The sequence below is a fragment of the Ambystoma mexicanum genome, chromosome 11, assembly GCF_040938575.1.
Source record: "Ambystoma mexicanum isolate Mex_15411 chromosome 11, UKY_AmexF1_1, whole genome shotgun sequence".
Lineage (NCBI taxonomy): Eukaryota > Metazoa > Chordata > Amphibia > Caudata > Ambystomatidae > Ambystoma > Ambystoma mexicanum.
Window position 1 is genome coordinate 1,106,188,066 of NC_090934.1, and position 14,547 is coordinate 1,106,202,612.

Consider the following 14,547-nt stretch of genomic DNA (forward strand, 5'->3'; position numbering starts at 1 on the left):
CAGAAAGTTTGGATTGGCTAAACAAGCCTGGATCAAAAACTCCAAGCTAATTCTGGTCACTAATGCCCGATTGGCACTCAGAATTCCTCCATTCTAACCAACTGAGTTAATCACAATTGTGTGTACGAGGTTGATCCTGCCGAGAATTCCTCAACACAGCGCTGCAAGAGCCTATGGAGTGCCACTTCTCACTGCCTCCATCATGGTCTCAGTTAGTTGCTACATCTTCTGCGCAGCTCGGGGCCATTTAATAATCATTGCAGTACCCTGTAAACAAGAGGGGTGCAGTTCATTTAACTAGAGTTGGCTCTGGATCAGCAACGCAGTACTCCTTTTTGAAGAGGCGGCACTATGCTCCTCTCTCTCTACTCCAATGCTTTTCCTCCGTGTGAAAGCCTGCATTCCATGCTTCAGCTTTGTTCTCCTTACTGTTTCCAGCACTCTATCCAACCAGCAAGACTCTACCTTCTTGTAAAAACCTGCATTCAAAGCTTGCCATTGTGATATGCATACATTGGGTAAAGAGACATTGGCAAGCTCTGGCATAGGGAGCCCAAGGGCCACCCCCACCCCAACAAGCTCTTAAGAAAACACACACCCTTTTGTCACATTCTACATCCCTCACTTGGCTCCACACTGAATTCCCTTGCTAGATTCTAAACCCCTCAGTTATTTTCGGATGAAAGGACTACCATCGTTCCAAGCACCATCAGCCAGGCCACCTGGCATGAACAAGCAATAATTGACACATTAACCTACCTCTCCCCTATGACCTACATAAGCTACACAACTTTAAAAAGAAAAAAAGAAAAGCAGTAGCAGCACTTTTCACACCAGCAACTCTGTTCTCATAAACACAAATAAAAACAAAAACACAAATATTAGCAAAGCCTAGACTTTTATAAATAAATTCAATTACAATATTAATCAGTTGTTTGTAAAATCAATTAAAAACAGTAAAATAATGCATCGAGCACACAGAAGACAGGATTTCCAAATCCCTTTTAAAAACTAGGATTTAAAAGAGCAAATATATACTTCAAATACATGTTTCAAAGCCACTAAAACAAATATCTGAACAAACTTTAAATAAATCACATTCTTAGACCTTCATTGCCATGCCCATGACAAATATTTTGCAACATCATAAATTGGGAGTGTTTTTTCAGCCTCTAAAACACTATAGCATTCACCACTGTATGAGTATCAAAATTGTTTAACCAATATATTCTTGGATTCTTTTACAATGGGAATTTGAACAGGAAATGGATCTAATTTTCAATGTCATTTCTGCAGTATGGGCAAAAATGGCCAATTGCATTTGATGAAAAAACCCAATGGAAAAATGTCCATGCAAAATGAACACGCAAGTCTACAAGTGGCTCCATGTATCAAATAATAGGGCAATAAGTTGTCACTCTCACAGTTAGTCAGCAAGTTACTCTTGAACACTTTCTCTACAGGCAATTTTCAAATCAGTCATCACCAGTATGTATCATATCTAAAGTGAGAAACACATTCCTGACAAACCGGAAAAAGTGGAGATCTCTAGCCCACCCTACCCCTAAAACGAGCAGTTCAGATAATGATATTCTGTACCTAAATAACCATGGAGCAAACCAAATCTTTATCCACTATAAAATTACCTTCAGCTCGTAATAAAGAGCTATATCTAAATAAACCAATTGCCAGAGCAACCAATGATATGGTGTGCTTATTGATAGGTTTGCAAGAAACTTCAAGAAGTAGAGTTCTACGCCTCTCAAACATCAGATCAGATGCCATATATTTCTCATGCGGAAGTAGCAGCAGCTACTGCCTGTACCTTGTATACTCGTATGGCTGGTTTAATGGCCTAACCAACAAAAATGGGCATAGAAGGCAGTGATGGCTACTATACAGGATACATTACTCACCGTAATCGTATTTCTGATGCTTGTATCTGCTTGGATTCACATGCTATGCACAGGCCGACAACTAGTGGAAGCTGCAGAGTATTATTTTTTTCGAAACTAGAAAAGGGACGTCAACAGGGCGTGCCAGTAATACTATTCCTAGTGTGACGTCTACTGTACCCATGGTGCTTCATGCGTCGAGGCCCCTCGGATTGTTTTGTTTCTGACATTAGGTTGCATGAAGTGTAGCGTGAGTACATGTGCAATAAAGCAGATTTATAACAGATAAAGCCCAGAAAACATCTATGCACCTTCTACTCCACAGGAGAGGAAGGGTGCGCACATGTGAATCTAAGCAAATACAAGCATCAGAAATACGATTACGGTTGGTAATATATCCCTTCTGATGCTTGTGAAATCTGCTTAGATCACATGCTATGCATCGATTAGCGGGCAGTGTTTGGAGAAGGTGATGGGTTGTGAGAAGGTACAGTGATGAATAGAGGTTTTAGCACCGCTTGTCCCACCTGGGAATCTGCTTTAGAGTGAGTGTCAATGCAGTAGTGCTGAGTAAAAGTGTGGATAGAGCTCCATGTGGCTGCTCTTCAAATGGCGTCCAGCGGGACGTTTGCGATAAAGGCCTGGGTAGCTCCTGTACCCCTGGCGTAGTAAGCTCTTGGTGTAAAAGGCAGAGTTTTATTCGACAGAGTGTAGCAGAGCTGTATGCATCTGACTATCCATCTGGAGATGGTGGTTTTGGAAACATGGTCTCCTTCCCTGCCTGGAGCTATGGAGACAAACAATTGGTCTGTTTTCCTTAGCGGTCTGGTCTTGTTTACATAGTAAAGGACCGCCCTCCTTACAACTAGTGTATGGAGGTTTTTCTCAGCTGAGCTTGATAGATTTTGGAAGGAAGCTGGTAGTTCGATGGACTGATTGACATGGAACTTAGAAATGAGTTCTTAATAACAATTTGTCTTTGTGGATAACAAAGAAAGGGTTTTGCACTGGCAGAGCTTGTATTTCACAGACTCCTCTTATGGGGCTGATAGCCACCAGTAAAGCCGTTTTATATGTCAGGTGTTTAAGGCTGGACTTATGCATAGGCTCAAAGGGGGAGGTACTATGAGCTTTCCAAGTACTACATTTAGGTCCCACCCTGGAGGCGGGTTTGAAATGCGAGGGTGGAGTCTCTTTAATCCCTCCATGAACACCTTAATGACCAGGATTTTCCACCAGGACACCTTACATTGAGAAGTGGTGTACGCGGAGAGAGTCGGCAGGTGAACTCTGACCGAGTTAAATACTAGCCCTCAGTCTAGTAAGTGAAGCAAGAAGAATGTGTGATGGAGTACATTCAATTGGGTTTATTTGTTTTGACTGCCACCATATTACAAATCTTTTCCACTTGTTAAAGTAACTGTATCTATTGTTTGGTTTGCATGCCTCCTTGAGGATGTCCATACACCTTTGAGATAGATTCAAATGGCCAAATTCTATGACTTCAGGAGCCAAACTGCCTAGTTCATATTCTGAGGATGAGGGTGTAATGTTGTCCCCCTGTGCTGTGTAAGCATGCTGAAGGGGCAAAGAAGTTTGATTGGATCGCATATCGTCAGTTTGTTCAGATGTGTATAACAAGGTTCTCTTGCCCACATAGGAGAAACTAGGATTAGTGTCACTTGATTAGAGTCACTTGTTCCTTGTGCATCTTGTTTACCACTTACTCATCAGAGGAGTTGTTGGGAAAAGCATAGGCAAATCTCCCTGACCAGTTCATCCACAGGGCGTTCCCCCTTGGAGTCGTGTTGGGGAAACCTGTGTGCGAAGTCTGGGCATTGCATGTTTTGGTGCAAACAAGTCTAGAGGGAGGTAGCCCCATTGTGCGAAGATCCCACCTACAATATCTTTGTCAAGCTGCCACTTGTGCTCTTCTGGTAGAGGATCTCTGCTTAGTGAGTCTTCTAGAGAATTGAGTTAACCTGGAACATGCTGCGATGTTAGAAACATGCCCCGCTTGAGTGCCCACTTTCAAATTTTTTGTGCTAGCCTGGACAGACTTGGAGAGTGTGTGCCCACCCTGCTTGTTTATGTAAAACATGGCAGTAGTGCGGTCTGAATATTTTTACTGTCTGATTGGACAGGTGTACTTGGAAGGCGTGCAGTGCTTGCAGCACTGCTAGTAGTTCCAGAAAGTTGATGCGATTATGGGCTGTGATCTGTACTGTGTGATGAAGGTAATGGGCTCCCCACCCGGTGAGCGATGCATCTGTTGTGACAACCGCTTGCTCTGAAGGGTTGTGAAAGGGCCTTCCCTTTAACAGGTTCACCTTTGTCCACCAGCACAGAGCTTGTACTTGGGTTGGCGAAATGACCACTAGATCGTCCCACTGACCACTTGCCTGAGACCACTGTTTGGCCAACCACTCTTGCTTTGGGCGCATGCACAATCGTGCATGTGGGACCAGGTAAATACATGATGCCCTCATCCCGAGCAAGTGCATTGCTTTGCGTACGCTTATTTGGCGACTGGCTAGATACTGAGGTATTTGCAGCAGTTTGTTTTGCACCCTTTCGTGTGATGGAAAGACTAGACCCTCTTCTGTCTTCAGGACAGCTCCTAGGAACTGTTTGGTCTTGCTTGGTACGAGATTATTTTTTCTCTTCGGTTGAGAAACCCAATTGGAACAGGAGATTGATGGTTCTCTGGGTATTTTGCTTGCAAATTTGGGGGTTCTCCCCTGTAATCAGCCAGTCTTCCAGATAAGGGTTTGATTCCCTGCGTAGATGCGCTGCCACTACCGCCAGTACCTTGGTCAATACCCTTGGAGCGGAGGCTATGCCAAAGGTAGCACTTTGAATTTGTAGTGTTGGTTCACTATTTTGAAACGCAAGAATCTTCTGGGCGCTGGAATATGAAACTATGGATTTTTCATCTCCAAGGTTGCCATGTAGTCCCCCTGCTTCATCAGTGGGATTACTTCCTGTAGCGTTGTCATGCATAATTTCTGTGGTTTGACATAGGTGTTTGCAGGGCGCAGGTCAAGGACAGGGCATATTGTTAAGGCAGTACATTGAATAAATACCCTTGTTTACCTGGTTTGCCGGGACAAATTCTATAGTGTTCTTTAGGAGCAGCGCCTTCACCTCTTCTAACAGGATACTTTGTTCTTCCTGGGAGGTGTTCCTTTGACTTGGCGGGTGGTTGGCTGAGTGGTTGTTGGATCAGCTCTATGCAATAACCGCCGGCCACGGTGGAAAGTACCCACTTGTCCGAAGTGATTCCCTCCCATGCGTGGGTAAAGTGTGAAATGCACCTCCTACTGGAGTGGCATGGGAGGGAACCTTTAGCGGGTGGTCATTGCTTGGGGGGTGTTGAGCTGCCACCAGAAGAGGAGGATCTGCCCCTACCTCAAGACCTTCTTTGGCCTGTTGTGAGGATTGTCCTTGTGAGGAACCCCAGGACTAACTTTGGCCACCTCGATTACAATTTGATGTTCATTGAGAGTTCCGACCTCTAAAACGGCGAGAGTTATAGCCCCCTCTTTGTCCGAATGGTTTGTTGGTGAGCTGCCCTAATGATTATTCCTCTTTTACACTTTTAAGAGCTCCTGCAGATTGGGAATTGAGTAGATGCCATTACTTAAATAAAAGAGAAAAGAAAAAGGGCCAACACAAAGCTCGGTCTCATGACCAGATACTCTGGAACTTGCAACTCCTTTTTCTTTTCTAAACCATCTGAAGAGGCTGCCCAGTTGCTGAGGCAGAGAGAAGATCCAAGCAGCTGGACCTACTTGTCATCCTGAAGAGAAAACTGCATGCTGTTGTGAGGGGCACGTTGTCCCTTTTTAGTGGGGAGGAGAGCCTCTCTTACTAGTTGGAAGTGTACTAAAATCATAAAGAGATGAACTGGGGCACTATAATGTTAGGCCAGGAAGGAGAGGGTCGGGCCCCATCCTCTTGGGTAAACTACAAATCATGAGCCAGTAGCCAGTGAAGAGAATGGGTGGCAAAGAAGCTGCTGGGAACTAAATCCCTGGGACATTTTTTAGCTTAGTGAACCTGCGAGAAACCAATATCCACATGGAGAGAGAACGTTGACACTAATACGTAAAATCACCCTGACACTTAACTGAATTCCTGGAGAAGAAAGTCTAGTTTTGTTGCAGAGAAAGCCCTACACCATAGGTTTTTCATCCCAACCACCTCCTATTATTCAAGAAATTAAATGTGGACCTTTATTTCTTGTGTATTGTGCTTTTGTGGTCCCCTTTTTCAAAGCTAGGTGAGGTTCTCAATTGAAAACACATTTTATAAGGGGATAGCAGAACCTTGCTGCAAGAATCTTTGTCCACAAGATTGGTATAACCAAATTGTTGGCAATTATGCAATTCACAGATGCCAATACCCAAGAGGGGAATGAGGCAGTAAGGGGCAAAATGCGTTGCCCATTGACTAGCACAACATTTAACACTGAATTGGGAGCCCCCTTGGTTAAATAGGCTTTGCTTGTATAAAAAGGTACAGATCTTCTCTATATTAGAACATTAAACATATTGGAAATGTTCTCTTAGCATATTATCAAGAATTATTGCAAGGAAAGACTTGATAAATCTGAAAATTCAAAATAAAAACAGGAGTGTCTGCATCTAAAAAGAAAATTAATTGCATCATTTCTGAATGACAGATGCACATTACCTGGGTTGTCTTTGGCTACAAGACCTTTGGAAAGATCAAGAGGTGTGGGGGGACTTATGCTGTCCCTCTTTCCGCCCCCAAGATTGTTGCTATACTCCCACCTCTTCTGTTGCAGCTCCTGCAGCCAGTATGCCAGGACTTGACGATTAGGTGCCTGCAAAAGCAATTAACATAACGGGTGAAAGATCCTGTTTGAAATTCACATCTTAAAAAATGATCAATTCTCAAAGGTCTCTGCATGCATGTGTATCGGAAAGGGGAGGAGAAATGGAGCCAACAGCCCCGGTAGTGTTCTCTAGATTACAAGTACTTGTAAGTACAGCCTACTTTCTTTAGCCTGGATGACGCAAGTAAAAATGCTTTCACACACTCCATTACAAGGTTCTTGTTTGTTAGAAGTATCAGATGACAAACTTTCTTTGACAAACGGGATTTCTTCAGTGAAATTACACAACACGCACTTGACGATCATGCTCTAGTTTCGCACATACATTTATTTTCTAAATCAGGAATGTACACGGCTAACCAATCTGTGTCAACGTTTCTGACAGAGCTCTAGTCACATGATGTCCAGAGGGGGATGGAAAGGTGGTTAAGACCAATTAAAATTACAAGAATGTGTAGTATTTTTTACAGAGAAAACCTAATGTATAGAATATCAAGACATTTGTTGTGTGCCAAAACGGATAGCATGCTTCATAGAAATGCGAGATTTTTTAAAGGGTTTGCTCTGGGAGTGGCATTCTACATTTTTTGTTCCAAAGGCCTGTCGAACAAAATACTGTTCATTTGGCTTCTCTAGAGCAACTCATCTATAGCATGCATTTTTCTGCAGTGCTAATCACAATTAGCAATAAATACATTCAGAGCGCGAAAGTTACGTTTTCAGAAAGGTAATGCCAAGACCCCGAACTAAATGTTCTGGTAGTAGAGGCTTCGAATTGTGAGCATACAATGTCTGTCAATATACTTTTCAGTAAAGAGAATGAAAGGTTTATAAATGGGATTTTCTATAAAGATTCACTCCATTGACGCACCATTCATTCTGTATTTCTGTGAAGAGTACGGCAAATTAAGGAAAATGTGTATGAGACCGTCTGTCTTCCAATTCCTTCTGCCTAGAGCTCTCAAGTTTTCCTTTGTCATGTGTGAGAAAGTCCTCCAGTTCTTCTTTTTCTCTTAGAATGCTAGGATTTGTAGTCCTAAATCTAGCTGGTGCAAATTAAAAGCTCAATTGCAAAAATAAAAAAAATAAAATAGGACTGGATTTCTTGTGCATGGTAAGAGGAAACAGACCTTTGTGTACCCGATGCTGTAAGCACATGCTGGTGCTAGGGACTGCAATATGTGTGGAAGAAATTTTTTTTAAATTAAAATCCTGCCATCCATAACATTGGAGAATATTTGAAATGCGCCATTTCGGATTTCTTTTTGCACCAGCTCCTCTTTCTGAGGCGCGCCACCTCCTCCCAGTTTCAGAGAGCGCACAGCTGCAGCGTTCCTGCGTGAACATGCAAGTCAGTGTCTCCCTGGTTCTCATCTTTTCGCTGGTTACATTTGAATCCTTTATAAAGGGGATACCGATACGGAGCAGAGGATGGGTATCCCTGGGAAGGACACTTTCAAAGGCGGTGTTCAAGGGTCTGATATTATCAGGCCATCCATGACATAGTGGTGAACCATCTAGTAATACTTCCATATTAGAAAATTCGATTGGGGTATCTCCTGTGCAAGCCACCCCAGAGCCGTTAGGGTGTGAATCAACATACCGGTCAATTCGACCCAAGCAGTCCGATACAATGGCTACAGATTAGGGATAGGCTAATAGGCGAGTTTAATCTATGTAAACATTTTACAGACTTCTGCTACTGCATAGATGTGATGGATAAGCTGGCAGTTCAATTCTAGCCAGTGAAAGTGGATAAATCTTGTCAACAGGATCAAACCAGAGATAGGGGACCAGATATCGCAAACTGTTATTGGTTTTTTGGGGAAAAATCTATTCTTGGTGGATGGAAAGAGTATAAATATGAATAAGTGCTCTCAGACAAATGTAGAGCAGGAGGATATCATGGAACCGTGCGATAAAACTCGGGGGAAACAAAGGAAGGTAATACATAAGGTGCAGGTTCCGGTGTCTGGCCCTGATGGAAAGCAAGTACAGCCACCTTTGTTAATGTTGCAGAACAAAGGAGAGGTTGTTCAAGTCCCTTTAAGATCAATCCAACATAATATTACTCACTCAAAATACTGTCTCCCTAGAAATCTGCGTATGATCAAAAACGTTCATGTCTCCAATGGCTAATGAGTTCTTGAAAGACAGTTATGGATTATAGGCATTCTATTATCACTAATGTGGGCCATGAACCGAGAGGTGCCCTGAGGAACAAAGTACTGGCTTGGCTGCAGCAAAAGACTGGCATGGGCTCGTAAGAATATCAGATCTCAAAATCATCGATAGGATAAAGATTGACCAGTGGTGTACCCAGAATGAAAGGGACTGTATTTTGGTGGGGTGTGGTACAAGTAATCTGCCATCTTTCGGTCAATATGTAATGACCTGGCGTGAGCTTTATCGGACAGGATGTGGATTACTGACATTTCTGCCTTATGTTAATCTAGTTTATTTTTATTGATCTGTTTCTGTAGGTTTTTGTTGGTGGTTTTGTTTGTTGGTTATGTGCCTGCATGCCTCCGGGTTAATTGAAACACTATATAAATAAAGTAAAGTAAAAAGTATTACAAAAAGGAGATTGTGGTCTCTGTATGTCTGCAAACAGACACGTAAAACTTCTTTGCTGCTTCCAACTTGGTCTCTTGGGATGCATCCGACATGGTCCGATAGTTATGCTCCCAACTGCCACAGATGGCACTGAAATCACAGCAACTCTCCGAGAGGATTCAAGAGTGTATAGTGAAGGTTTGATGGGCACTAGCGACGTCCCTTGCTTTCCCCCCATCTTACAACGGACCTCCTGCCTGACCCAAATTAAAACCAAGTTGGTGCTACCAAATGATCCTGTGGGATGGAGCCTTCCAAATACGGAGTGTAATTTGGGCTTCGTCTAATACACCTACTGTTGCCTCTCCCTTCTTTACGCTTTCCTCTCATCTCCTGTGTCGTCTTCTCCTCCTAACACTTTTCTGACCCTTTGATGTTTCTCTCCTCCTTATCTTGCCACCACCCCTGGATGTTATTTCCCCTCCCCAACACACTAATCCTACTGCTCCGCTCTATTGCGCCCCTCCTCCACACACCTATTCTTCTCATCCACAATCCTACTAATTCTCTCCTCTACTGCTCCCGACATTCCTACTCTCTCCTCCACACTACTAGCACTCCCCTCCTCAACACCACTCCCCTCCTTCCTCCAAACTATACAAACATTCTCCTTTCACTCCATAACATTCACTTCACAACCACTCCTTACAGTAGCCTGCCTACACACTGGCCACACAAACACTCAACTGCAGAGAAACTCTCACTCCTTAACCAATATCTCACGTGTTCAATACATCTCCTCCACAATCTTTCGCCCCTTCCCTTCTCCTTCTCCTTCTCCTGCTGGTGCCTTGGCCATATTCCACTTCCATCTCCACCTCCGACCACACCTGAAAAGCCCACACTTCCTTGTCCCTGCTTAAATTCTCTTGTCTCCCCTACTATTGGATATCATTCCCTGACCAATCTAGGCCAGTTTTTCCCACCTGGGGCGTGCATGTGTAATGAAAAGCCATAAGTAGGGAGCCAAACCCTGACCATTTTCTCAATGCAGGCTTGTTGCATAGAGGCCGGTGGCCTGGGAAGGCCAATGTTCAAGTCCATATGTTTCAGGTCCTTTCGCATGGGGTTTGCTGGCAAGTCTTTTTATGGAGGGTAGGTACTTCTCCCTCTTCGGTTCCTGGTGGTCTATGGGGCCTTTAAAGTGTTACGCGAGCTGGTTTGTACAGTTTGCAAGCAAAACCTATGGGGTTGCTGCCATGTTGGAGAGCAGTCTCTCACCCTCGGCCGCAGAGGTCTGTGGCACGTCTGTCACGTATTAGGTTCACTTCTTGAGTCTGCTCCCTTATTCACCCATTGTTTGTTCTGCTTGGCTCTTCAGCTATCATGTTCAGGGACAATGTTTCTAATAGGGCAAGAGAAGACAGGCAAGCCATTTTTTTGAGCCAGAGTGTTATGCACAGAAACATTTAGCCACAAGGGGGAGAGCAGGAATTGGGGACCTCTGCTGCCACTGGTAGGTCTCCCTCGCCAGTCTGAGAGGAGTTCCTGCCCCCTCTTGACAAGGGAAGGTCATTGGCCTTGTCAAAGTTCAAAGTTGGGATCATGGATTTCCCGTAGGGGTCAATACCCCGTCTGGGAGGCGACAGCAAGCCTGCAGGATCCCCTCCATCAACCCTCTGGGAGACAAACTGGATAGCTGCCAGACCAGCACAGTCCCTTACAGCTCTCCCCCCCTCACATATTGCGATGGGGAGCTCTGTCAACTTAACACAACAGCAACAGGTCTGAAAGAAACAATCCCTATTTATTCTGTATTAACAAAAATATGGAGGGAGTCAAGCTCCAGTCACAGAGATTCTACATATTTGGAGCGCTGATGCATCACTGTGTTCTGAACCAGCAGTACCATGTGGTTTTAACCACCAGTTTCCTATGCATGAAGGACTGTCAAAAGTCCTTCACCAATTGACAAACTACCTCAATTACCTACCTCAGAGATTGTTTAAATGTCATACAGCTGAGTGGTTGCCCATTCTGAACAAGTTCCAGGGGTTCAACTCAGTAGCAAACAACCAAACCAGAAACTCCAGACAGTAGATGTGGAGATCCAGCTGCCCCAGCAAACATTTCCCACCACGAGGTCCCCAGCTTGGTCTGCTGGTATCCGACTATAATCTAGAAGCTGAGCCAAAAATGGTGCACCCATTCCATGCATCCATATCGTCCAACCACCAGTGCAGCTTGGCTACCGCTTCCAGGTCCATTGGAAGAGCCTCACTGTAAATAGCTCCTGGCGCAAGTAACTGATGTGCATGCCTCGTTGAGCCCTGTATTGGAGGGATCCTCGGACTATCACATTTATAGACTATGCGAGGAGAACTACCAACCTGGCAAATTCTCAGTGAGAAACTTCGCGTTTGCTGATGAAAAGTGCACATTTCCCTCAATATCCTGCACTTTCCTGTAGAATAACTGTACCATAGCAAACAAATCTACTTGTAAGTGGCCTGGACACTCTTGACCCATCTTTGGCTAGCATGGAAAAAAAGATAGTTTCCAAATTGTCTGTATGGATAATTATCCTTGATGTGCTTGACCAGATACTGCCTGATAAATTGCTTTATACTAAATTTTGTATTATCTTTTAAATCATTTTTCTGCTTTTAGTCATGAGTTCTTGCACAAGTAAGATTTTAACTCGATGGAATTTTTCTTTTGTGTGTCCATCTTTATTGACAAGGAGGCATTTACTACGGGTTATCTTTATTATTTGTCAATTGAACGGGAAAGTTGCATTTGCTGCTTGATTGATGTTATATTGTTTTGGATGCTTTCATGGCCTTGCTGTTGAAATTAAAAAAGTGTTAGGAATATGATACATGGCAACTTCAAAGCGATAGGTGTAAGCAGAGCCATTGAAAACACAGTAGCAATTGAAAAAGCAGTCTGTACCAAACGTACAAGAATTTGACAAGACTCACTAGTTACCAAAAAATACACGAGGCATGGAAATATTTACAATATAATGACAAATATAGAAGCATTCACTGATGCCCAATTTGAAAGTCTATTTACAATTTGTTCTAACTGTATGGAGAATCCACATTTACTCACTTCACACTCACAGACTCACAGAGGTAATGAGTGAACATTGAACCATATGAAATGCTGAAGAGACGCCGTTCAGTGGCTGCAGAAACGTTTAGAAGAAACAAGCTTTGAGTTTCCACATTATTTCTTACTTGCCATGTTGGAAGATTAGATTACAGAAGAGTAAAAGTCTATGGTTCAGAATATAGAGCAAATCACATATTCAACCCATCCATGACTGACTAAACAAGACAACTGTATGTACCACTTATTGTGAAAAAAGAGTCATCTACTTTGTATTATGCCATAGCGCACACACAGTTAAACGCTACCAAACTTGCTAAAGATTAACTGTTATAAAAGCACTATAACAAGCATACTATGAAACATTAGCCGAACTCAAGAGAATTGGTTTAGACGCTACTGTGTTATGTAACCTAAGATCACAAATACAATTCAAGAAACCAAGTTGTGCAGAATATACATAGGTAGAACTCCGACTTCCTCAAGCTTGGCAACAGCCACCTACCAAACATAGAAAGTATGACTGCCAATGAAGTGTGTTCCTTTGTTCCATTAAATGTTTACAGACGATTTCGCCACGTCTTCCAGGCAGTTATGTTTCACAAACCCGCCCACCTCGTCACGGCAGTTGACCTGTTCCTTGCAGCATTCTTGGGGTATGGGGATGGGCGCCAAGGAGCAGGGGTTGGGGGGTAGACAATGGAATGAGGTATACATACATTTGATTTTTAGGGAGAGGGATGCTGGGATATGAGGTGTACAGGGGGCTTGCCCCCCATAAAACAAAAATGCAAAAACGAGGGGAAGCAGCCACTGCGATGAGATGCATCCAAGTATCATTCTAAAACCTGAATAGCCACTATGTTAAGTAGGGATGTCCAGACTAGACGAAAGCTTGATAATACTTTATTGAGTAAGGACCTCAGAGACAGCAGGCACCCCCTTGAAAGGCAGGCTCCAACTGACCTCTATGGAACACACCGTAAAGAAAAACACTCCAAGATAGAATTACACATCATCACAATGCAAAAGGTGTAGAACATCACGCAGCAATAATTCTATTACTACTAAGGCTAATTACATGTAATATGAAATGAAAGACATCCACCTCAACACATCTCCTCCCTTTAAATGGTGGCAGATCAGCCAAGATAATAATCACTTAATCTGAGAGGTCTGTTCCTGATCCTGTCAGAACTTGTGTTCAAACTGCTATGTACATTAGAACCTCTACTCACACTTGGTTTCTCTGACAGTACATTTTCATTTTGCTCTTCCCTTTCTTCACACCCTACATCATTACCATCATTATTGCACTTGACAAGTCTGGACATCGACCAACATTCTCTACCCTCCATGATGACAACATTCCCTCTAATCACAGCAATTTTTTTGGGACCCATAAATTTACTCTCAACACACTTGGGAGAAATCCTGGGATTCGTAATATAAACCCAGTCACCTACTGACCATGGTGCCTCCTTGAACTCCCTCCTAGAATTAAACCTTTCTTTATACTCATTCTGAGCATCTCTGATGAGACTCATAATCCTATTTCTGTTCACATGCACACTCTTCGCTAGATCTAACCAACTCGGACATAATTTTGTCCCCGGCTGTCTACCTTTAAGAGACATGAAAGGCGAGATGTTGGTAACTGTGTGTGGGGTCGTGCAATAGTTCCATACCATCTCTTTGAGAACTGTCTGCCATTTCAGACCTGATGCCATGGCTAACTGCAGCCCCCCATTTAGAAATCTGTTCGCTCTCTCAACAAGACCATTCGCCCTAGGCTGGTAGAGAGCTGTCCTGTAGTGTTTAATGCCGTATCTTTTCAGAAATTCCACCATCCTGTCTGAACAAAATTGGACCCCATTATCAGACACTAGTTCCAAGGGAAATCCTTCTCTGTAAAATACCTCCTCAAAGAAAAGAATCATCTGTGAAGTGGTTGCCTCCCTAATGGCTTTCCACTCAATCCATTTTGTGCGATAGTCAACAAGAACAATTATATATCTAAAATCCTCTCCCAAATCTTGTAGTGGCCCCATAAGATCCACTGCAAGCCAAGGCTCTCCTGGAACGCTCACAGGCCTTATGGGACTCTCTCTAATG

General features: G+C 43.3%; 1 protein-coding gene across 2 annotated transcripts in view; it reads right to left on the reverse strand.

Moving 5' to 3' along the window:
• TBC1D2B (TBC1 domain family member 2B) overlaps positions 1 to 14,547 on the reverse strand; it is an 832,871-nt gene that overhangs the window by 763,579 nt on the left and 54,745 nt on the right. For both annotated transcript variants that reach the window (XM_069624408.1, XM_069624407.1), the window contains exon 2: positions 6,594 to 6,747. In XM_069624408.1, coding sequence (XP_069480509.1) covers positions 6,594 to 6,747 — 154 coding nt within the window. The remainder of the gene's footprint in view (positions 1 to 6,593; positions 6,748 to 14,547) is intronic.